The 26,418-nt window shown below is 37.7% G+C and overlaps 2 protein-coding genes across 2 annotated transcripts in view; one reads left to right on the forward strand and one right to left on the reverse strand.

Annotated features, from left to right (window-relative positions):
• The window catches only part of LOC125228572 (uncharacterized protein KIAA0930 homolog), an 83,394-nt gene that overhangs the window by 40,401 nt on the left and 16,575 nt on the right, over positions 1–26,418 (forward strand). Inside the window, exons 3-4 of the mRNA XM_048133189.1 lie at positions 4,666–4,764; positions 24,090–24,230. Of these exons, the coding sequence (XP_047989146.1) occupies positions 4,666–4,764; positions 24,090–24,230 (240 nt within the window). The remainder of the gene's footprint in view (positions 1–4,665; positions 4,765–24,089; positions 24,231–26,418) is intronic.
• Positions 1–26,418, reverse strand: part of LOC125228570 (phosphatidylcholine:ceramide cholinephosphotransferase 2-like) — a 168,946-nt gene that overhangs the window by 25,786 nt on the left and 116,742 nt on the right. The window lies entirely within an intron of this gene.

Below are 26,418 nucleotides of genomic sequence, written 5' to 3' on the forward strand. Positions count from 1 at the left end.
TATGTGTAACTGGTGTAACATTCTGTATAATAAGCTTCTTCTGCAATAAATTCCTTTCCATCTGAAATCCCAACAAAAATTCTGATAAAAAGGTCCTAAATCATCAATGGCCTCTAACATCAATAAATATGATGGGTTAAGCAGCGTCCATTAGTTTGCGGCACTTCCGTAAATGGCTAGTGATCCCAATGCGAGAGCGGCAGCCGCGACCGCCAATCTGGCAGGAGAATGTGACCGTGTCCAGTGACAAAGGTTGGTTAGCGCTCTGGTGTCTTAATTCTTGCCTAGAGTGAGGTCCTAAATACTCATATCATATAGCATAAGAACCCTTTAGGCATCGAACGCCACTTATGATCCATTTGGTGACAAATTCCGGACTTGCGTAATGAGGGCGAGGGGCGACCGACCCTTCCGCCCTACCTGCTCTGCTATTCATGAAAAAAGGTCAAGATTAATCCTATAGCCCTTTGGTTCTTTGCGAGTTCTAATTTTTTTCGGACAATATTTTAACCTATAACTTTACTATGCGGTTTTAAATTTTTAAGTATGTAATAGGTACAGTCAACCAATTTGAAGCCTAGGTCACAAAACTTTGTTTCAATAACTACTGAATACTGAATACACCATCACCAGCCCCTCTAGCACAACTTGCCTTGTCGCGTGCGAGTCCATACATGCGCTTGATGTATGGACTCGCGCGCGACAAGGCAAGTTGTGCTAAGGGGTCAGATTCACCAGTCAATAGGCAATTAGGCACTGTCGCATAAGATTAATTGACGTGGTTATTTAGTAGCAAATTAATCAAATTATCGACTATAGGTACACATGTAAGGTCAAAAATGTTAATGCTAGGTCAGTCAGAACCCTGTCTTATTGACACCGTGTTTTTTTTGCTATAGAAGTTACTATGATGTTAACTGTGAAATGGTTCTACAGTGGCCTAGGATTTAAATTGGTTGACTGTACAGTGTACATTTCTTTTTAGTATATAATATCATACCTACACACAACCAAGTAACAGGGACCCTGAAAGTGGATTTATAAGTTTAGTTAGCTACATATTGTTTGAAATATGTATGTAAATGCGCCATACAAAAACTAACACATAAGTAACTTGAGGTCACATTCAGACGATAGCAACATTTATTTGTATTTTGTGCAATAAATATTTTAAAAAAAATAATGTATGCGACTGAATGTGAAACTATCTGAAATCAATATGAAATTGCAACTGCAATAGGCATAAATGGCCACTTTCATGAAGTTACGGCCTTATCACGATATTTGCGAATTTATGAGTAGCAGTTCGACGACAAAGTGGTTTTTTTATTAATACTTAATATGTTATTGAATTTATTGAAAGGATTACTTGATACGGATAGTATCTGATGACACAAAAAGTAATGTATCTACGTATAAATTAATAAAGAGAAGACCACATACACATTCTGAAGTGTCACAGGCAAAAGTGCACCACATTATAGCACCAAAATCTTGTTTAGCGGTCTAGCACAACATGCGTTCTCGCGCGCGATTCTATTTCCATACTTGAAGTCACCCTCGTATGGTCGCTCGGTGACATAATTGTTAAAACTGCACACACCTATGTATTTTAAATTTTCAAAACAATTAGGATATCTCGTGATGGTCATTGGGGTCTTGTAATTTTAGTGCTTAGCCACTAAGCAATAAAGAGTAGATAGGCAAATGTTATTGAACTCGTTAGCTCAAATTGGATTTTATAGTTCTGTTTACCGAAATTCCCATGATGACGTGAGTGTGATTATATACAAGGTGCTCGCGAGGAACCCATATAACTTGAACCACGCGTTTCTGAGGCCAAAAGAAAGAAAAAATGTTATATGAATTTTAAAATTTTTCGCAAAAAAAAACTTTTTAGGACGTGTTTTCACATAAAAAATATTTTTATCCATAAAGTTGGCAATTAAAATGAGTTCCTTCATTTATTTTTCTAAAAACCAAATTATTTGGAAGTTTTTCTTGTCACATTTTGACATCTATCAATGACTACTGTGAGACTATGCTCCACAATTGCGCATCAGCGCCGTTAAGAAACCTTTTCTGCTGAGTAACAATACGGAAATGTTTTTTTTTAAATTGGCAATAACTCTGAAACTAGACGAAATCTAGAAAAGTTTATATGACATTTTAGTCTTAAAATGTGACCAAGAATATGCCGTTAAAGTTATATGGGTTCCTCGCCAGCACCTTGTATATATGATATTATTTTGTCGACTAGAGGTGGCAATTGGTAAATGGTCATAGTGTTCAACATATTACAGGAATTGAGATATCTGACTTCAATCAAAGTAGGTATACCACGTTATACTTATTTAGTTATTTATGCTTTAAATGAATAACGTTCCCAGTGTACTCACCTGAAACTACAATAAAAGATCTGATAAAAAGGCAAATTAAACATAACGGATTAAGGTCCCTTGTCTAATGGAATGCCAACTTCTTAATGTGTGTGTTATTTATGCAATTACGTATATTTGAGCTTTCTTTCGATTCATATTACTGTAGTGGGTGTCTTTTTCGGTGTTATAGTCTTTGGGTACGAATGGTATTACGATGCATTATTTACTATGACCGGCTTATTTCGCTCGCCGCATAGTTACATTATTTAAGAATGCTATTTGTATTGTCCGTCTCCGACCACGCACGCAGGAAACGTATCACGTACGAGCTTAATAAAATATTAACTGTAATTCGGTAAGAATGCGTCAATTCCTAGCCTTATTCAAAAGGTACAAGGATTATAGTTGCGGGGTTCGCCGTTAGTACACTTACATAGGTCGCTAAATTACGTATCAACAGTCTATTATAGACAGAACAATTTTACTAAGCTCCAATGATGGTAGGTATACGGTCTACGTCTTAGAAATGCAGTTTATAATACTAACTATAATGCACATAATCATAGGCGAGGTAGTATGACGTATCGGAATCATGTCATGTGCTACGATATTTAACAATTATAGGGTATAGGGGTTTGTTAAATTAAGTATTGCTAGGGAAGGGGACTCAACTTATTTTTTTTGTGAAGTAGGGGTTCAAAAAATCGATTTATAGTAAATATATAGGTACATATAATGTCTTATTGTAAGAACCTATACGTGTAAAGGCCGTGTGAAGAACTTAGTTGTAAGTAGATTGAAGAATGTCTAATTTCCAAATACCAAAAATAACTTAAATAACACCTTAACGTTATCGTTTGGCTCTTCTTCTCAATTCCTAAATTATCTACTCGCAATGACAGTGACGGATCTATGAGAATATAAGATATTGGTTCAGCGCACAGATGTCATATATACCATAGATCAAGCAAACGTATCTACTTAGCGTGTCAAATGAACTCAGTGAAATTCACTGAGTTGTCCGTCTTTACTCGCAGCTTGCAGCTTTCGGGCGTCAATTTTTGTAAGTTGAAGTCAACCAAAACATAAAAAATGCCTCGTTACGTGATATTCAATTGCAACAACACAAAAATTATGAACAATCAAGAGCCTGAGACATATTTAAAATTACAGGCAAGAATCAACTTCAGTACAAAATTTGACACGCTCGGCCCCTATACAAATATATGAATTTGTTTCTTCTATATAGATTAAGTTCTGTGGTTCAGCGATTAGATAAGGGCTGATAAGAGAAGGAAGAATGGATATTGGATAGTCTCGGTGAAGGAAGTCCTGTGAACAATAACATTGTTGTATGTGATAAGAATTCCGTTGCTATGGATCGAATTTCGATAATAATGCGGATTGTTAAAGGCTCACTCACAACAATAAATCTTATGGAACAATTGAATTTATTTTTAGTTAGGTGAAAAATCGTGGCATACACAACCGAGTGTAGGTAGGTACCATAGATATAGGAATTAGGAATTCTGTGAACGAATATCCTATAATATTTATTTATTTTTGGTAGGTACACTAAAAAGCTATAGTTTATTAGGTATACCCTTTAGTTTTGTTCTCTTGTAGACATTCAATGTCAGTACGTCACGCAATCCATCTGTGGACCTTCCGTACTGTGGTCGCTGTTACAAGTCTAGGACTATTTCCATCGCGAGTGGGGCGGGATGGATGCACTCGTCTGGTCTATTTCAGGCCTCATGACGCGAGACGCACCCAGGCCCTTTGGCCGCTCAGTACATGTGCCCTCACGCGGGATCGACGCTATAAATGTTGTCGGCATTGCCGCGGAATGGGCGCTAGCATAGCGCCAGTTCAGCTGGGATCCTAAAGGGCTCAACAATTACGTGCTGGTACATTGCCGCCGATGTTAACCAATTGCTCGATCTCGATCGCCGCTTGCGTCCCGTCCACAGCCAGACATTTATTTGATTTCTAAATATAAATAGAGGGGAGACCGGAGCAAGATTAACCTTGGGGTCGAATGGTAAAACATGCTGTAGCGCGTGAGCTAGCTATTGTATTTACTTGAGTATATCGTATTTACTTAAGTATTTCACTGCATTTGAGCGCCTAACTACCTCAACTGCAGAACTGTGTGTTATTCATCACTTAAAACATTTACATTTTAGTGTGGTGCCTATGTTTGTTCGTGATTTATCTATGTTTTCTGTATAATCAAGTGTTTATCAAGATGGTCTCATAATATTTATTAATTTCCACGCAGGTATACGCGTCGCCCAGCCGCCGCAAGATGGACACGAAAGGCGAAGGCGAGGAGATCACCTACCCCCACATATGCTTCATGGTCGATAACTTCGATGAGGTCAGTCCCTCTTCATCTCAGAAATATACCTTACCAAAATGTTTTATGCATAAGTTCATTCTGTTAGTCTAATTAGGAGGTAATTAAATTAAAGAATCACAGAAAACGCTCTTTGCTGCTTCTTTGCTCATGCGCCGCACTGCCAAGGAGTGGAATTCCTTGCCGGCGGCTATATTTCCGAGCTCATATAACCCGGCAACCTTCAAGGGTGAACAGGCATCTTCTGGGCTCACTCCATCGTATAAGGCCACGTCTTTGCCTTTGGCTAGTCTGTGGCCAAGAGTAAGCCCATTTATAATTTAAAAAAGAATCCCCAAATTGCTTCGGCGTTCATGCCTGTGGCAGGCCCACAGAGGCTATTCCTAATATGGCGGCGGGCGTCAGCGTCTCAGCGTCAAGCGTACAGTGAGATTCGTGGTCCTGTGGTTATTATAAGATTGTTTTGCAATATGAAGAATGTAAGCGATTTGTATTTCGATAAAAATAAGTTGCCTACAACAAAAAAACATTATTTTGATTTCAAAAGGGGTGCCTATAGTAAGTATTTTTCTAAAGCGTTTTAGAATAAAAACACACGTGTGTCGTTTAACTTCAAAACTGGGTAAATCCATTCTGCTATAAGGTGGATTATCTTTCAGATCATATTATATTTTGTATATATTCAACCTTAAAGCAGAATGGATTTACCCAGGTTTGAAGTTAAGCGACACACGTAACGTTGCCTTATTTCTAATGCTAAAAATATTACTTATGCTATATAGCGTCGAAACGCAGAATAACACGCTTGCCTGCATTATCAGCCAGTTCACCTTTCCCGGTATTAAAGGGCACCAGGGTAATGGCACAGTTTATGATAGGCTGCCCTCAAAACGAGAACAACAGTAAATAAATCAATGTTATAAAAAACAAAACATACTCGTTATACCTGTACTATGGGCTATTATTTTATAACCTTAACATGGCCACACTTCACAGGGATTATTGAAGTTGGTTACGATACAATTTGAATACATTTTTAATAAATTCTATGGCAGGTTTTCCCTGAAAACATGTCTCACACCTACACTACATAGCTGTAGATTTTTTAAATCGCAATATCTATCTTCTATTATTTGATATATTGAATCAGGAAGAGAACTCTAACTCCATAAACTATTAGGTTTGTAAATATTTCATTCTCCACTTCTAAACGGAGCGGCAGCTGAAGTTCATGAAGGTTCAGTATACATTTCCCTTAATCAGTTTTCACTTTCTCTCTAATCTCTAAAGTTTATAATTTGTAAATAAACGTATGGTTTCAATCTTTTGCTTTCGGTTCATATGTTTGACTAAGTACCAGTGGCGTAAAATTTTCGTTGATAAAGCCGGAGGGGTTTTCTGGATCTGTTTTGTATGGACTTCTACAGATACTGGAGAATATTAGGGAACCCGTAGGGAATCGTGTTGTATCCACGCCCCGCCACTGAGTAAGTACTTACCTAAGTTAAAGTTATCAGTCATCTGGTCATATTGTGCCGTCCAGGAATTCGTAATATTTATTACTTCTACATGGCAATGATCTCGTTGAAGGTGACATTGCGATCAAAACAACGTTGAAATCGGTTTATTTATAACATTGTATTTTTGCTAGGACCGTTTTATGTGACACGAGACCGAGAAAATTGTAGAAATTGAGGTTTTTTTCATTGTTTATACGTAGTTGGGTACACGAAGAGTCAACCTCAACCGTCCCTCAACCAACTCCAATATTCCCAGTAAAATTGCTTTGTAAATACAATATTTTGCTTCAGTTGAATATCTTCATCCGTACTTGAATAGTACATCTGTTTTATTTGCCAAAGAAAGTGAAAATAGCGTGACCCGTTTTTTTGCAGCTATACATAGCGTACCTTTAACCCAGTTTATATCGATAGCAGGTCATCGCACCCTCTGCCATCGTAATGAAAAACTTGAACGTCGCCAAAGGCAATAGTACATTGTGCAACAAGGGGAGGAAGTTGAATATTACTAACGAGAGTAAGTTAAATCGCGACGGCTTGCCGGAGCGATTTAAAGACTCGAGTTAGTAATATTCATACTCCCCGAGTTACACACAATGTTTTTCATCACATTTGAGAGAAAAATACAGAGAAAACAGTCATAAGGCAAAACCTTCAACCGGTGGCGTTGCGACCAGTAGTGTATCTTGATCTACATCAGATTATTCATATTAAATCCATTGTTTTTGATAACAAACACTTTTTGAACGAAAACAAACACGAAAATACTGCATATACATTAAATGCAACGTTCAAAAAAGCATATAAATCATAAAATTTAACTAAAATTGTAGGTCATTTTCCATTCCTTTAAATATTTTGGTCTGTTGTACTCTCCGTTGCTAGGCAACGGTGGGTGCCTCGCGTACGCCCGCGGTCAAGCGCGAGTAGAGAGCATATTGTCAGATTGTAAATTATAACAATTAATCTAAGTTAAATATTACGAAACAAATGCAAAACACACTGAAATAATTGTAAAACATAAATAAAATGCATTTTATATACGGTATAATATATTTTATAGCTTAATAGTAAAATTTTGGTGAGGCAATAAAAATCCTTGGCAGATTGAAACATCCTTTGCCTGAAGTATTGTACGGATTGTATTAATTTTTAAAACTAAATCCATTATTCCCTTGGGAATAAAATAGTACATTATGCTTCAGTACACGTAGACGCAATGATACCTTTAAACAGCAAATGTGATGAAAATTATATTTATACAAGCAGTTCATCTAACTCTTATCATATACTAAGGGCTGGTTTATATGGCACGAGATCTCGCTTGCGGCTTTTGAAAATTGAATATTGAGTGTGAAAATTGGATGTGGTCTCTATTGGTTCCCATAAAGTCTTAAGTCATAAGTTATAATGTATCGTTTGTCCACATTTTAGTTACTAGTCATCATTTGATTTTTCTCAGAAACGCGTAACTTTTCAGGATTATCCTAAGCTAACCTAACCTATCTACAGATGACCTTAATAAAAACTCTGAAAAGTTAACCGTTTAACATTTATGAGTAATGATCAAAGAATATAAAGGTTGAACACGCCAAAAATGGGGCACACTTAAATGTTTATTATAAAAAAAATATAATAAATAAATAAAAGATGTTTGATTTAAATATGAGCAAATTTAATGTATTTTAAATGCAAACCATAATTAGTCAAGGTTTCTCGACGAATAAGCCCTCGATCGTACTTTTCTTCGAACACGACTCATAAGAGTTTGCACCATCACGTCAGGATACCTCTTTGTCGCCAGGTCCACAGTTTTCGCCGCTCCTCCGCGGAATTAACCTCCCCGCCTCTCTTTTTAAGAAACCCTTTCATTATACTCCAATATTCCTCGATAGGCCGGAGTTCTAGGCAATTTAGTGGATAGCTATATTTCGGTACCACGGCTACACCATTTGTTTTGTACCACCCCATGACAGGTTTCGCGTAGTAACACCTGGCAAGGTCTGGCCAAAATAAAGGCCAGGAGTGGACTCTTTTTGATAGATGCTGCCCTTTATTGTTCCGGTAGTGACAAAAGAGCTGCTTCTTTTCCCGCAACTGCTAATTGCCTGCCAAAGTAGTATATTTTTTTTGGAAACTTAGATCTTTTTTTATTTGACAGTCTTTGGGAGCCTCTGTGCTACTTTTGCTAGTATAAAACTCTTGGCCAGGGATTTCTTAGAAATCGGATTTTATGTAAGTTTCACCATCCATCAGAACGCAGTCAAATTTTGTTAATAAATTTTCGTATAGTTTCTCAATCGAGTTTCTGCTGCTGATTTCTGTCTTATATTCCGATCTGGTGCCGTTTTGTGCTTTAAAACTTCTTAGCCCTGCTCTACGTTTCACCTTTTGAACATACGATTGGGACATCTTTACTTTTTAGCCACGTCACGAGGTAACATCATACAATTTGAAGAAAATATCCTTAAGATGCGTTCCTTCTTTTTAGGGTTCTGTAGTCAACTAGGAACCCTTATAGTTTCGCCATGTCTGTCTGTCCGTCCGTCCGTCCGTCCGTCCGTCCGTCCGTCCGTCCGCGGATAATCTCAGTAACCGTAAGCACTAGAAAGCTGAAATTTGGTACCAATATGTATATCAATCACGCCAACAAAGTGCAAAAATAAAAAATGGAAAAAAATGTTTTATTAGGGTACCCCCCCTACATGTAAAGTGGGGGCTGATATTTTTTTTCATTCCTACCCCAACATGTGATATATTGTTGGATAGGTATTTAAAAATGAAGAAGGGTTTACTAAGATCGTTTTTTGATAATATTAATAGTTTTGGAAATAATCGCTTCTAAAGGAAAAAAAAGTGCGTCCCCCCCCCCTCTAACTTTTGAACCCTATGTTCAAAAAATATGAAAAAAATCACAATAGTAGAACATTATAAAAACTTTCAAGGAAAATTGTTTTGAACTTGATAGGTTCAGTAGTTTTTGAGAAAAATACGGAAAACTACGGAACCCTACACTGAGCGTGGCCCGACACGCTCTTGGCCGGTTTTTTTATCCTTTATACCCTGCAACCCACCAATTCCTGGCTTTCGTTCTAAAGTTAGGCGTTCCCGAAACCTTTTAAATACGCAACAAACAGTGGATTGTGGAAATTTTAATCTTTTACCCACATCCCTGTAGCTGAGTTTTGGATTTTTTGTGTTTTCGTGCAAAATAAGTTCACGTTGTTTCAGTTGCCTGTTCGATATCGCTACATATATAAATCTTTCACAAAAGTAACTGATATATTTAAAAACTATACTTTTTTACGATTTATTTGGCATCAAAAAAAATTCTATACCTTTTATTATAACGAAGCAGCAAATGAATTTATATGCCTCAGTTTTGGCGTGTTCAACCTTTAATACTCAGTAGGGTAATGATAATCTGGCAATCATTATGACTTTCAATCATTATGTCAAACAAACGGATCCCTAATTCCCTATCTGTGACCTTAGAAGTCCGCAATGTTTCTAATATCTCATGCTTCTTCGAGCATTGTTTAAATGAGCCTTAATGACCAATACCTACAGACCGACTGCATCCCAACTGTACTTGTTTAGGAACATATGCGTGCAGTTCCCATACAAGTTGCTATTTCTTTGCAGTCGGTCTATTTATAGTTATGCTATGCTATGCCAGAATGTATTCCCAGAGCATTTAATGGAACGCGTAAACTACAGAAGACAGAACATCAATAAGCCAGCCACATCGAATAGCGGAGTCGCACTTAGGTGCCATTTAGTTCCTTCGTAAGTAGGCTGCGCTGACATTATTGACACACTGTGAGTACTGTGACATACTGCAACCACCAACCGCATTAACATGCTGTCGTTATTGGTAAACGTGCTAGTGTTTCACGTCACCACAACAAAAATTATAATCCATACATATCCATTCCATACTTATATTATAAATGGGAAAGTGTGTTTGTTTGTCCGTTTTTCACGGCTAAACGGAGAGACGAATTGACGTGCATTTTTAAGTGGAGATAGTTGCAGGAATTGAAAATGATATAGGATACTTTTTGTCTCTTTCTAACGCAAGCGAAGCTGCGGGCAAAAGCTTGTATTTAATAAATGAATGGACATGGTTTTTATTGGCGATTTTTCTTTTCTTTTCACAATCGTTCAAAAGTCTATGAGATGAGATGTACATTGTTTTATCATTGAGTTCGAATGGTGATTTCCAGACCTTGATTACAGTCTGACCAAGAAGAGTAGGTAGAAATTAAAAACACACACAGTGTAGTGTCATCCCTTTCAAATCAATATGTGTGAGAAAACGGGACGACACTACGATGTTGCCACTTTTTAATTTCTACTCTTTTTGGTCAGACTGTACCAGGATCACGTCTTGCGACGAATATACATATCCATTGTCACCGGCCTTTCACGGCCTCGTAAGACCCAGACCAATCTTTCCGATTTTGATTTTGGAACTTTCTGTCATTTCTATGAGTGTTCAAGACTCGAATTTAATTTCGTCACTACTTTTAAAAAAACTTGTATCTTCGTCTGTCAATGAAAAAAAAATTGTAGTAAGTATGTATGGAATGCATATAGACTTGCTGCGTTTTAACTTTGAGGAACAGCGTGGGATACGAGATTTTTTAAAAGTAGTGACGATTTGTACTTGTACAAGTACGCCGAGACTTACGAGGATAGATAGTATACGCCAAATATCTACTAATGATGTGCAAATGAATACAATTTACATAAATATATAGATAGCCTCACTAGCCTCGTCCCGTTTTCTTAAACATATACGCCGAAACTTACGAGGATAGATAGTATACGCCAAAATAAATATCTACTAATGATGTGCAAATGAATTTGAATGAGATGACGCTACAAAGATGCAATGTTTAGATATCTGCTTTTTTTGCCAGACTGCCTAAAGTTTAAATACAAATCTTAATTGAAACACAATTCTCTATCGCGAAACCGCGAATTATCGTGTATACGCAACCCATTTTCATTAATCTCGACTGTTTTAGACTGGCAGGCTCTAAACACTGTGGATGCTTCGTTTGCTAAACACACTGCCGCGATTGTTTGTGTTTACGTCTTTAGATCTGGATCAGTCAGCTAGTTGGTATAATGTACCACAGTTTTGTTCACACTGTTGACTAGCAATTTATTTATCTTATCACAAATACAGATCTGTTGACATCCATTGTCTAATCTTTGCCATTCATCATGCGACTGAAGCTGTGTAATTTTTTAATACCACTAAATTACTTGGGTTTTGTTCCATACTTTCTCCATTTAAATCTACTAAGGGCCACTTGAACCAACGAAAATGGTTACCCATCATTTTATATGGACTTTGACAGTTGACAGCCCACTAACCCTGAGTTAAGTGGTTGGTGCAAGTGGGCCTTATGTAAATGAAAACTAGTGGTTCATATCACTAGATTCCCAATTTCTAAACATAGCATTTCGCCGATATCGAGCTCTGGTTCAAATGCTAAAATTCGCCCCTTCGTGGTACGCAGGTTTATCTCGTAATTGAATATGAAAACCATTAGTTAATGTTGCCTGTTGCCTTGTTGCCTGTGTGGTGACGGGTTAAGAATTTCACCACCCCCTTTCTTCCCGTGGGTGTCGTAGAAGGCGACTGTGGGATATGGGTTAAATTGTGGCGTAGGCGAGAGGCTGGCAACCTGTCACTGCAATGTCACAGTTTCGTTTTCTTTTAACCTCTTATTTGCCAAGAGTGGCACTGAAGCTTTAGTAGTTTCATGTGCTCTGCCTAACCCTTTATGGGATACAGGCGTGATTGTATGTATGTATGTATGTAGTTAATGTTAATGTATAATACCAATATTTGCAAGCGATTATCTTCTATTTCTGCTAACGACTTGAAAAATCTTCTCAATCAAATGATCACCTTGTGACATTGATAATACTGTCAGTTTTAGCTTGCATGTGCTTTGTCATTGAACAGATACTATTAGTCATGTAAATCATGTTTTTTAATGTCCGCAATTAACTATTCTTCCACGAGGCCTGTTTTATTACGTATTCTTAAACCTAATCCTAGGCATTTAAGAATCCAGTTTGCAAGAAGCATAAAGGAATAAGTAAGGGAAGAGTTGTAACTCCATACATCAGTAAATGCGGGTTATTTGTATAGGCATAGTTAAGTGACATCTAGCGACAATCACCCGTCAATCACGCGTCAAATAGCGTGAATTATCAGTACCACTATCGATACTAGGTGGCATCTGTGTCTCGTCTGCCAAAAAAATAATATAAGAACAGTTTCCAACTTTTATTACAAGCAGAAGGAATTGAAAACAGAATACTGATTAATACTATTGTAATAAATTAGCTAAAAATTGGTGAGCATTAGACTCTTCGTTCGTCGCGACATCTATTGACTGTACTGATAATTTACGCTAGTTGAAGCACAGAATATATAATAGTACAAGTACAGAAGGCCCACTACTTTGATGTTCGCGACATGCCGCCTTTTTAAATGCCTACAAAATTCTAACAAAGAAATGAGCCGCACGTGCGCGGCGTTCGGCGATAGGGTTGCCTATGGATTAAAACAAATTAATACTCAATAAAATGTTATACTGTTATATTCAGGTCTTGGGTACTGTCTAGGTATATATATAGTATTTATATATTTTTGTTTAAGTTCCATCATCACAAGCCTTATTGAACCTTTCCGGGGGACTTAATCAATAGTAGATATGTGTAAAAATGTCCTATGGTATTTATTTTATTCAAGATATTTATTTAAGTAAACATTATTAGCCATTCCACACGAGGACAACGCATATGAACTTTAAAAAAATTCGCAACGTAAAGTAACAATAGAAAGTGCGAACGTGCGTTCAGAACGCGCGCAACCCCTGATTAGGCCGCGAACTCGCGGCCGCCAGCATGTACTTGTAGCGCGGTGATAGAATCACAGAGTGAGCCGCCCCTGGTTGAAGCGTGATTGCTCCTCCAGGCAGTCCGAGACCAGAAACGTCACTTGTACATACGCATTAAACTCAGAATTTTGCTCCGTTTGGGTTTTGTGCAGTGAATTATTGCATAGATTGTAAGTTTTCATACATATATACTCGTACTTCATCATGAAACAGCAGTCTGCCAGTCACACTCAGTGCACATTGTCCTTTGATTGCAGCGGGTAACGATCGGTTTATGTTAAATAAACTACGCATATTGTGCTTCTAAACGTTTTTGGACGTCCGTATTTAAGTATCTCATTAACTAAGTAACAAATGTCAGAGAGGACACGATTCTTGTGTTTGTGTACATTTGTATAAGCAGGAACATTTTAACCGTCCATATGTGGGTCACCTGATTCTTTTAAATCATATTATCTTACCGTAAGGGCACAAATTGTCAGTGTTTGAACTTTGGTTTCTACTTGTTTGTATTTTCCTAACCGACAGGCGACGTCAATAGTAGTCAGTACCTAGGTAAGTAGGTATAGATAGACTTATGTAATATGATATGACTAAGTTATTTGCAATGCAGAAATCCATATGTTACCAACTGTATTAAATGTTCTGGTTTATCAATAATAAATAATTTTCAATTGCCGTTAAATTGTAGCATGGGAAATATGGAAAATTATTCAAGACATCAGGGGCCCATTTTCAAAACTGAAAGTTACAAGTTACAAGCGGAAGTCTCTTTCCAACTTGTCATATTAGAAATTGACTACCGCTTGTAAATTGTAACTTGTAGCTTCGAGAAATGGGCCCCTGTAGTGCAGTTCAAGGTATGGAGTTATCTGTTTTATCAGAGCAAGCTCGGAGCACTTGCTAATTATGTGACTTCACATAATGAAGGAGAACTATGATTAAGTCTAATTATAGTAATTACGGACTTCCATAATATCTGCACGATGATACACAATACACATGTTGTTTACCTATTTTATACCCACGGAGATAGGAATTATTGATAAGTAATATTTAAAGATACAATACAAGTGAACGATACCTATGCACTATGTAAACAATCGAATATTTATAAGTTTTACAATTCACATGTCTTTGTGTTTATGTGTTTGTATATTTGTCTCTGCCGTTGGTCACGGATTATACAATAAGTAGTATCGTAGTCATAATATTTACTAACACCTCTGTATTGTACGAGTACCATTGCGTCTTATTATGTTTTTCAGGCGATACGCTTGCACAGTATAGATACCTCTAGGTCATATACGAGTAGGTATATCATATTACTCATATTCATCTTTATTAGTATTAAGCATACATTTGTCAATAATATTACAGCTATACATATACCTATATCTTCAATATAGGTAACTCTTATAATACTAGGTTAGAAAAAAAAAACAATTAATTACATAAAATATCAAAGAACGATCAATAATGACAATTTTTTTAAGCTAATTTCATTCAGTCATGAATTCAGTCACGGAATAACCTTCTGGATTAAAAAACCTTTTAATTTTGAAATAAACCCGAAGATGTTATGGAGGAATGAAATTCATTACATGAGAGAGGTATTCGATTTTTTGGTGTTATTATAAGAGATTCTCGGATTCTCTCTTAGTCGGACACCTGGGTGATGGAAAACGTCCAAATGGGCGTCCCAGATATCGCTGGTGCGAGGAAGCCTTAAAAGACCTGTCCGCACTCGGTGTGCCCAACTGGTGTGAAGTGGCTCAGGATAGGGTAGAGTGGCGATCTCTTGTGTCGAAGGCCAAGATCCGTTTTGGGTGACTAAGCCAGTGTTGAAGTAAGTAAGTATTGTATTTAAGAGATAACACACCAAAAAGCTACTACGAATTTACAACTGCGAGAGAGATGTGTCATGCCGAACGTTAGTTCGCACTGTACGCAGTTGCAGTAGACCTACAGTTTATCGCGAATTCAACCTTTCCAACAAACGTTTCTCCCTCCCAAAGCCGTTCTGTCAACAAACTTTATCGCAATAGCGATTTGTCGTCAATCTCAAGTTTGTTATTCAAAGTGCATTGTCGCGCTGAAGTGTATGGACTACGATCGATAGGAAATACCTAGCGCATTTTTTCCTCAACACTCATAGCCTTACTGACTATAGCAAACAGTAAGTACTCGTAAACTTTAATGATGAATGACGCGTATTTTTAACCCAAGATTTTACTCCGTCTGCTCGCCGCGCTCAGACGGGCTCAGACGCGAAACTCGCGAACTCGGAAACTATTGCTTTAATTTTAGATACTATGAAGTGGTTCGAGCTCACTTTAACGGATTTATAAGGTACGGCGACCGACAACCCAGACTCAATTAAGCTTTAATCGGGGTCGGGGGTGCATGAACCGGGCCTGCAGCTTCGTCGCGTTGCCACGGTAACCACACCTTGGCTTTATTTGCAATAATTTACAACACACTATCATATCAGAGTATGGGATCCAAAATATGGGAACGCAGAAGCAACATAAAATATAATCGTCGAACCAGCTCTTGCTGAAGATTGCGGCCGGTACAGAACAATTGGACTACGATTTCATTTTAGCTCATGCGAAAACAGAGACGTGTAGGTAGATCAAGGATACTAGGAAGTTAGGAACCCTTACAATTTTACCATATCCGATTTTTTCTAGTATCACTTGAAAAACATCAGTATTCCAGATTGTTTTTAGTTTGTTGACTAACCTTGAGCGGGTTGAATCACGCATGACAAGACTATTACCGTCCATGACGGGTCGTCTAGACCCTCGCGTCAGCGTACGAATACTCGTATTATACCTCCATGGAGCTCGCTGTGACGCTGTCGGAAACAGGCGCCTTGACCTAGTCCTCTGATAACGACCCCGGCGACCTTCAGATTCCTTTGCGTGAGATAAAACGATGGAAGATCATTCGCAAAACTGTCATGCTATGATATGGTAGCTAGACGAAATTTAATCTAGTGTTGGATGTTGGTCCAATATTTTGCGACCGAGATAAAGTCGGAGTAGTAGAATCAGTATAAATCTGCACACTTTATCGTTATAATGGAAACCATGGAGTTTACATAAATATTAGACATTTGCTGACTTGTACCTATATTTTTTCTTATAGAGCGTAACTGGGTAGCTCTTGGGCTACAGCGCTGAGCCCGAAAGACGGCGAACACTGATAATCTGGCTGGCAATAAAAAGCTTGCTAATGGAAACATAGTTTCCAAGAACAATAGCCAAGTATGACAAATTTTGTTTATATCGCTGTTAATACGTCATAGTTGGCGCATCGGATGGTTCCGGACTTGGCCGGCTGCCCGCGGCTTCCGATCCGATAACCGGAATGAGTCATACACCTAGTCCATAATACTAGTCTCTGATTGTAGGAGTGTAGTCACGGATGACGCACCGTTTGCAGTACGATGATGCAACTGAGAATTAATAAAACATTTTGGTAAACACCAATGTTGGAAATCACTGTCGCTATCATGTTAATAAGGAGGACAGATCGATAAATAAATATCGATATTATAAATATCTATAGAAGTAATGTTCCCGAAGAGGTGTGTAATGTCAAAAAAACATTGGCCGCTGCGTTCTACAGGCCTGTATGTACTATACCTCTATATGTATGTATTCCTAACTAAAATGCTAATTTGTTATTTTATTTACAACCGGAGATACGGCGCACGGCGTAATATACGAAATACGCATTTTAACTCGGGCTATACATGCTAGCCAAGACATATATGTAACTCCGTATAGACAGCCGTCTCCGTGTAACTACAGTCTAAGAAAAAAACGTACCTCAGGACCATATAGGAAAAGGTACGGCGGCCTAGATGGTGTTACACTTTTGGGGGACGCTAGGCTAGATGGCGCTAATATTAATATTTGACATTTTAACACATATGAATATGGGTCAAATTGTCAAAACTGAGGTTCAAAAGTTTTAAGCCTGTGTGTCGAGAGATGGCAGTCTATGCACTGTGATTACACATTTTACTTTGACAGTAACTCTCTATAATGATCCTCTTTGATGCTAGTAAGCATGTATATCATACGCATATATCGATTTTTCGATAGAACTTATTTAAACTAACAATGGCAGGTTGTTGCAATTCTCTTGTTGAGTTGGGACTTCTATACTAACAGGTGGGATATCTTATTTTCAGTAGTTGAGTCTGAACTAAGTAAGACAAGCATGACATGTACCGGAAATCCTTAACTTCCACTGTAGTGTCAAGAAAAACTACTCCTGAGTTTGAACGGAAAACGGTGCTAGTCGAATATCATCCTTCAAAATATTCTTACACAATAGCTATAAAATTGTTGACCTTCAATAAGCGGTGACCCGGCTTCGATTAATTAAGCAATTAACGTTCGATGTGGCCGCCATGAGAATTGAGGCCTAATTGAATTGAATGAGGGCGCCGATATTGTATGATTGGCCAGCGGGTCCAACGTTTGGCGAGGGGAATGGTGGCTTAGAGCTTGGTTAACGTTTGCTTATGGATTTTAAGACCAACCTTCAAAGGTAATAGTGTTTTTCTACTCCCGTGTTGTTATTCGTCATTTACAGTGTCGTGCATAGATCGTTAAAACCCTACATAAAAGATGCCCGCCCCCGCCCGGCGCTCCGTGCACCTACGCATACGATATAGCTCTTAAAGCATTGTTAGGAAGCCTTTAAGGGATATAGCAGGCCGCGGGGCGACGGGGGCTGGCGGCGGCGCGGGGGAGTGAGAGCGACAGGGTGAGGCAGGAACAGAGGGGAGGCCGACGCGTCAAAATACAGGAAACAGTGTGAATTTCACGAAAATTGTTCAAGAAAACTATTAAAAACTAAGTGCATGGTCCTAGAAAAAGTATTGTATGCAACGGTGTTTAACTGAGTCAAAAAATACTCGTGGCGTCTTAATAACAATTTTCGGCTTCGCCTCAAATTGTTACCCACGCCCCACGCCACTCGTCTTTTTTGACCTCCGTTAAACGCCTGTTGCATAAAATACTATTTCAGGCTAAAAGATCGTCTCTGTCGCTTGCCATAAGGACCTTTGACAGGTTATTGATATAAAGGGTCAAAGAGGGACTATAGATTAGGTATTGACTAGACTTCGATTCATTCTCGTCAAGTTTGGTACTATTTTTATTTTTATTGATAATATCTTACATTATTATATGCTTGAATGTATGAATACATAATAGTATGCTACGAAACTGCCTTGTATCTTAGCGGCAACATCGATGCAAAAACTAATTAGGAAGCCTTATAAACTCTTACGACCCGGTTACAAGTATAAACGCCATCTACAAGTATAATCGAAAGCTACAAGACATTTTTTTGTGGCGCCATCTATGTGTGGTGTAGTATATGCGCGTTCTTAGGCGGTCGCATTTTAATGTATGGGATGGTATGATCTTCTTGTATTTAATCTGTGGTTTGTTTATCAACAGCCCTCATACGAAAACATGTATTTAATACCTATCTAAGGACTGGTATGAATAGTATGCTGTATGACAGTATAGGTATGCTGAAGTGTCCTATCCTGACGCCCTCGAGCGCGGGATACGATTTCACTCGGTCACGCTGGCGCGGTCTCAATTCCCTCTCCATTTCAAACCTTCCCCATGTCCACGTAACATTCAATTTAGTTTAACATCATACCTAGCTACATAAGTTCCTAACATATTATCACAAGGTTTAACTTCGCAAGTAATTTTATGACTGGCGCCAGCACTTATTCATATAATTCAACCAACTGTAAGCCTTATTGGATGGACAAATGACACAAATGTGACATAGTTTGTCTCTGTGATGTGCACTAGCTAGGTAATTACTTGATCGTTATTTGATGCTTAGGAATCTTATGAGGGTTACCTAATATGTGAACGGTGGAACAGGATTTTGATTTGAAGCAGCAGGGCTATCACATGTTTGTCGCAACACACGGTATTCATTACTATAGGGCTATTTTTGAGCTTTGTGGTTCCCACAGAAAGGAAAATTTTCGAAATTGTGTGATTAGGACAATAGGCTATTAGACTCATATCGAATTTGGAACAATAAATGATTGTCTTCTGTAGTATTTGACATAAAAAAAAATTGGGTATTATAAGTGTATGATGACTACGTATTTTTATTTATAATGTGTGTAATTTTTTATTTATTTTGGCCTACGAAAACGCTGTCAGCGATGTAGTGGCGTCATCGAATTCGAACCTTACTGCATGTCAAAACAATCACTGACATATTGAACTTTATGCCTTCATACTTAAAAAGTAAAAAAAAATTGTTTTCGAATAGAATGAACTGATGCATAGATTATCTATAGATTAACATGACTGTGTTGTTTTCGCATGATTACGTAAAAGTATACTTTAAAAAAATTTTTTGCTGTTTTTAAGTCATAATAAAATATGGTAATATTTTATTTCGGTTGATTGGACAGCACTTAATCATATTAGACAGACTTTAAAAAAGGGTCAAGTAGCCTATTATTGTGTACAACTAGTGTACTTATAAGTATGTTTAGTATGTTTTCCCACCATTTAGTAGGTATTTAATTGTCCAACCCACCTAACATTAATAAATATGTATTACGTAACTATATCTAAATACTATCCATTTCCTTGCATCAATATTTCCTTCCCCACATTTTAAGTTACCGCGACCGGTGCACCCGCACTGATGTATTATAAAATAACGACCATTCATTCTAATAAGATTCTTATTACGCTGAACTGAAGTCAATTTTCCACAAAACAACATGGGCAGCATTACGCTCGGTGCTAACGAACTCTGGTAATTAGTGGTACCTACTCTTTATTTTACATTTCGTAACTTGAAGGTAATCCTAATCGTTTACATTGTTTCATACAGTTTTAGCTTGGCCCATATATTCCCATAGGGTCGTTTTCGCCCCACTGCAGAAAACTCGCTACTCATTCAAATTAGTAGCAGAATTGAGCCTGGCACCTCAAGAGGCGGAATTAAAAAACATGTTATGGGCATATATGGGTTTGGTTTGGGATGCCGGATGATATTTGCTAAGTACAGGGTGGCTTAAAATTAGGTTGACAAAGAATAGGGAAATGTTGAAATAAACCAAAATGTCGAAGTTACCGAAATTATTTTTTGGGCCTATATATATTGTATATTTCTACATTCACCATGGATATCTCAACAGCATTCATGTCCATTTCGCATGGTTTGCAATGTAGTGTAGACCAATTGTGTAAAGACATTTTTTCCAGATTCATATGCTCGATATTTCAGCCTATTTACGTAAATTCACCTAACTTAAAACTATCATTTATAACAGATCAATGAATACAACTATAATTAGCGATTTAGATACATTTTCAATATCACCTACCTATGTATCCTTACGCTGATGCGATAAAGTACAACTGTTGACTCATCAAAATGCTAATAAGCAATAAGTATTACATATGGCTTACCATCTTTTTTTGCTGTACTTTTAGAATTATGATAGTTTTAAGTAGGTAACCTACTCTATTTATAAACCTGTAATGTAATTTATTTATTTTTAGTTGAATACCTATGCAATGCACATGATATTATCAAATAATTTCCCTGTTTTAGTTTGTAAGTTATTTTTTCTGCCTGAGATACAGGATCTCCCTAGTTCAGGCACGGACATGGTGAAGCCTATTTTGTGTTAATATAGTTTATGGCCTGTTTATATCTGCTATTTTTGGTACATGAATAAATGTTTTTTTTTTTTATAAATTATAGTTTGTAATCAATCTTAAAACCCTAGCCCATTAAAAAAAAATCAAAATCGGTCCAGTAACGACGGAGATATCGTGGAACAAACATTTAAAAAAAAAACAGAGGTATACAGACGAATTGAGAACCTTCCTTCCTTGTGAGATTTGAGGCGGCGGTTAAAAAATTAGGATATTTTACAAACTACACGTGCAACAAGTTAGACGAAAGTCATAATAGAGGTGCAGCGGCATATCGTTATTTTTTGTTCTAATATTTGCGTTTGTACTTCAACGCCAAAGGAGGAGATTTTGAAGAGGATTCGATTTATTTGGTCAAAAATTATTATGGTTTCACATTTTAATTTGTAGAACAATAATTCGTGTAAAAATTAAGAACAGAAAAATAATTATACAAACGCTTGTCAACGGGCCACCCTGTAATTTGACGTACTCTCTTCTAATGTTAAACTTCGGTTTGATCCGCTTGTGGATTAACAATTACTTGTATCTACGAGTAAGTATGTCTAGTATTATAGATTCTAGAGCTGGTGGAAATTTTAGGTAGGCACCTAACTGTCGGCCGCCATTCAATTGGCAAACAATGCTTATTGTTATCTTTTTTTATCGAAGCATGAAGTCGAGATAAAAAATATTTTAGATGTCGTTGAAGGTTGCAGAGATTCGCATTGTATTTTTGTTTTATGTTTTTAGCTACAATTTGATGAAGGAATTGGATTTTTTAGTCACAGAGAGACAAAAGAGAGACGGATATGGTGACGCAAGATTGATTATGGAACGGTCGTTAACTTTTATTGTACTGTCTACGGAAATAACCTTTTTTATTTAGAACACAAACAGTCACATAAACAAATGAGTTGGTGTACTACAATGTAGGTACTAGTAATTAGCATAAAAAAATACCTGGAGGTTTATTACTGAATATAAAGATTGCTAACATACTAACAAAAATATGTAAGCTAAAGGTGAGCAAAAGAAATCATGAGCAGTAAAGTAATACTTAAGATATTTTACAGTCATTAGACTACATACATTTTCTTTACTATGATCGGGTACAATTATAATTAATTTAATTAGTGGATGTAATTATTAGTTACTCATATCCGAAAACAGAAATTTATACTTAGGTTTTTTTTTAATAATAATGTTAAGTAGATGCTGAAGCTAAAACATTTTTCGCTTAAGTAAAACTTTTAAACTACAGAAGTGTTAATAGGATCAATGTCAAATAGATATTTATTCTACTTATTTATTACTTATTTTCTGTGTTTGATCCGCATTTTCAATTTACATTTACAATATTGTAGACAATAAATGCATCTAAATATCGATATGTGGCATGCAAACCGCTAATCGAAATTCTGCACTGCATAACACTTGCGTCATCGTGCTGCTTTGGCAAAAGGTCAAGAACAATATTGTGCAGTTCCGCAAAACAATAGGTACTAAGTACTATGTTGATGTTGTACGAGTATTTAGGGCCAGTTGCATCAACCACAGCAGCTTACGAACACATAAACGTCATGCAACGTACAGTCAAATTTTGAGAACTCGGTTTTGGTGCAACTGATACTTAGTGGGTTAAGTAAGTGTCTCATTGTTATTGGGTAAAAATAGAACTTCAAACATTTTTTTTTTTTGGTTTCTTCTGTTTATCCCTATTAATCTTAAGGGACCCATAAATTATTAGTTGGCTGGTAAATCTGGTGACGTCGCTGGTGGTGACATCAAATTATCAGTTCAGGCTAATAACTTGGTACATTATCTTAGTAGTCTATGTCACTTTATGTAAATTTCAGTCACTTGCCCCTCTGTCAAAAACCATTTGTAGGTCCCATGGGCTAATAATAAGTTTCTGAGGTTAAAAATGAGAATGTGTCTGTTTGTCAAAATGAGGACCTATCTATGTATGTATGTCCGGATTTCCGAGAACCTACCAACTTATAAAGCGCAAATTTTTCCACAACTGTCATTAAAAAAAAATACTACAGCGGAGTTTAGTTACAAGTTGTTAGTTTTCCGTACTTTTATAACTCTTCTCGCATTTATTCTTTTCTACGAACTTTATGAATTGAAATGGAAAACTAGAGCGAGCCCAGTCTTTGTTACCAGAGTTTACCGAGTTGTGTCACGAGAAACTAAACTAAACTAATATTTTTAAGATTTTAAGTTCACAGTATGGTGTTGGAAAAATCGTATCGCTTGTGTTGTAAAATACAGCGTGTTTTTAACGACCCGAAGTGTAACTTATTACACACTGCTCTTATGTTTACCAACATCAGCACATTAATGTGATCGGGATGCATTGAAAGTTACGAAGACGTTAGCGAATATATCATTGTCAAAGTCATGGTACCTATTTGTTTTTGTTTTAAAGTTACATATACATACGATTAAAGGTCTCGACTGGAGGCTCTGGGTCACGTATTTACTGGTTATGTCTATCTATACCTTCCATGTTCCGTATACGCACGGTCTGAAACAGTCGACACTATTAGAAGGGTTTGCAGCACACCTACATACGTAAATGTGTTACGAAGGGTTAATACCGCATAGGTTTGTTGTAAAGGTTGACGAACGCTCGATAATGGTTGTGCTGGTCATTCTTCATTCTGTCCCTCTGATTGACGTAAACTCCCGCGACTATAAGGAATAGGTTTTACTAACGATTAGGTTTATACTCTGAAGCGATTAGTCATCTGTGTCATCACTGCCCTGTGTAACATACTTATATTTAGGACATCGGAAATATTTCCTTATATTTTTTTTTATTGAACCAAATCGATTGTCAAGATTATTAAGATAGCTCATCACCATTCACTTCCCCATTCCAGTCATTTGGGGTCGGCGCAGCATATCTTTCTCTTCCATACCTCTCTATCGTCCGTCATCTCATCATTCGATTTCGTTTCATATCATCTCTTACACAGCCAATCCACCTTTTCCCGGTTTTCCTCTCCCGTTACTTCCTTCTACATTCATTCGCAATACTTTTCTGTTCATATGACTTTCATCCCTTCGCATCAGATGCCCATGCCATGCCTGAATATTGGCCCAACTACGTTTTTCGGAGGCTTTTAATAATAACTGTTGTTTGTTCGCAGGTATTCAGTGACATGGTGGTACGCGACGGCGAAATGGTGTGCGTGGAGCTAGTGGCGCGAGGGCGCGGCGCGGACGCCCTAGCGGTCTTATTCCTCGGATCTATACGCTACGACGCGTTATCCAGGGTCTACGACTCACGGGTGAGTGATACACATATGTATAACTGTGGGTCTAGTGAAAAAGGGTATAACTCAATTTGACTCGGTGAAAAAGTTCACAAGTCCGAGGTGGGACTTGTGCCCTTTTTCACCGAGTCAATTTGAGTTATACTCTTTTTCACTAGACTTACAGTATTGTAGTTAACGATGCGCTGGCGTACTTATTCCTCCGGTCTATCCGCTATTACGAACTGTCCACAACTACGACTCACGGGTGATTGCTACACATGTGTGCTTGAAGTACGAAGACGGGCTATCGGACCAGTTCCTCGGGTCTATCCTCTACGATGCACCGTCCAGGGTCTATTACGACTCACGGGTGAGCACTACACGTGAGTGCTTGTAGCGTGACAATGGTGGTCCAGTTCCTCGGCTCCATTCCATTCTCTACGACACGCTGTCCAAGGTCTGCTCTGGGAAATGTCGCACACGTGTGTGCAGTAGTACGTACGGGTGGACTCGTGTTACAGAGAGTTAGTGATCCGTTGCCAAATTACTGCTATCAAGCTCTAACGGCCATGAAGCAAAACCTCACACAGACAGACGTATATAGTAGACGTATATAAGGGTTAATTTAGGGAACCCAAAATGACCGTAAGCTACGGTTGGTGTTTGTTTTGCCATAGAAAATTCTCTTATCGCATTCGCAATTCACATCCATCCTAACCTTAAATAATGCGTGACGTTTCAATATCTCACCGGATTAAGGTAGGTATGTAGTCTTACATCCGCATTCGTATTATACGTGTATCTATCAGTATCCAAGACTGATGATAAGTGTCGCTTAACTTCAAACTTAGGTAAATCCATTCTGCTATAAGGTTGAATATATAAAAAATATAATATTGATCTGAAAGGTAATCAACCTCATAGCAGAATGGATTTACCCAGGTTTGAAGTTAAGCGACACATATTAAGTGATAACACGTTTGCTCTGGATTGACAGTATCTACGTCATTTCTTTGATTTTATGGTACCCGCAATAATGTAAATAAAATAAACATAAATATTGGGGACACCTTACACAGATCAACTTAGCCCCAAACTAAGCAAAGCTTGTACTATGGGTGCTAAGCGACGATATACAATACTTAAATAGATAAATACATACTTATATACATAGAAAACATCCATGACTCAGGAACAAATATCTGTGATCATCACACAAATAAATGACCTTATCGGGATTCGAACCCAGGACCGCGGCTTAGCAGGCAGGGTCACTACCGACTGAGCCAGACCGGTCATGGCCTTCATGTCGAGTTGATTTTATCGATAATATAGACCTGCTAGCATGAGTTACGTTTTCACGCGCGACAAGGGATTCAAGCGCTACTTGAAGTACGAGCCTGCGCGCGAAAATACTAGAATAACTGACGTAAAATTAGTATGTTTTTAATAAAATTATTTACGTACTAAGCAATATTGCTGTGTGAGGTACGAGTACATTTCGCTGCACATATAGACTCCCGTTTATTAACTTCGATGCCGAAAGGGGTGGAGGGGGGAAAGCCACGTCTATTGCAAACTGTGCATCCACACAGGAAACACGATAAGCCGCTGCTCCGGCATTAAGCTCATAAACATCGCTACACTGCCAGCTGCAACCGCGGCTCAATATCAGATGTGCCAGAAACATCGATATAGGTAACCAGTTTTACCGAGATGTGCCAAAAACATTGATGTAGCTAACCAATTTTACAGAGTACTTATGACGCGAAGCTTACTAGGTCGATTGACTCGATTGTTACCCTAGTAAGCCCTAGTAAGACCGAATGTGGAAAATCCGTACGAGGTCACTTTTATTAGATTTTCTCTCTGGGTAACGTTATTGGTAATATTTGGTCACAATTTGTTGTTTATGAATACAGCTCTGCCCATAATATTATTTGTTATACCTATTTTAACGCCGAGTGTGGAATTGAAAAACGAGCAAGTAATTCTTTTCAAGTTTTGCACAGCAGCAACATGCTTTAAAACAAATATCTCTCGATCTATTAGTATTCGAAGTAATTAATACAACAATTTTAGTAATTCGTTCTAACCAACTTGTATATACAGTACAGTATATACAGTAAATGCCGAATTAGGATTTACTCGTCACTTCGTTAATTACCTAGTCATATGACCATGCAAATCTTGAGGCGGTATTAAGGAAAACATTAGCTCA

The sequence above is a fragment of the Leguminivora glycinivorella genome, chromosome 8 (genome assembly GCF_023078275.1).
Source record: "Leguminivora glycinivorella isolate SPB_JAAS2020 chromosome 8, LegGlyc_1.1, whole genome shotgun sequence".
NCBI classification, from domain to species: Eukaryota; Metazoa; Arthropoda; class Insecta; order Lepidoptera; family Tortricidae; genus Leguminivora; species Leguminivora glycinivorella.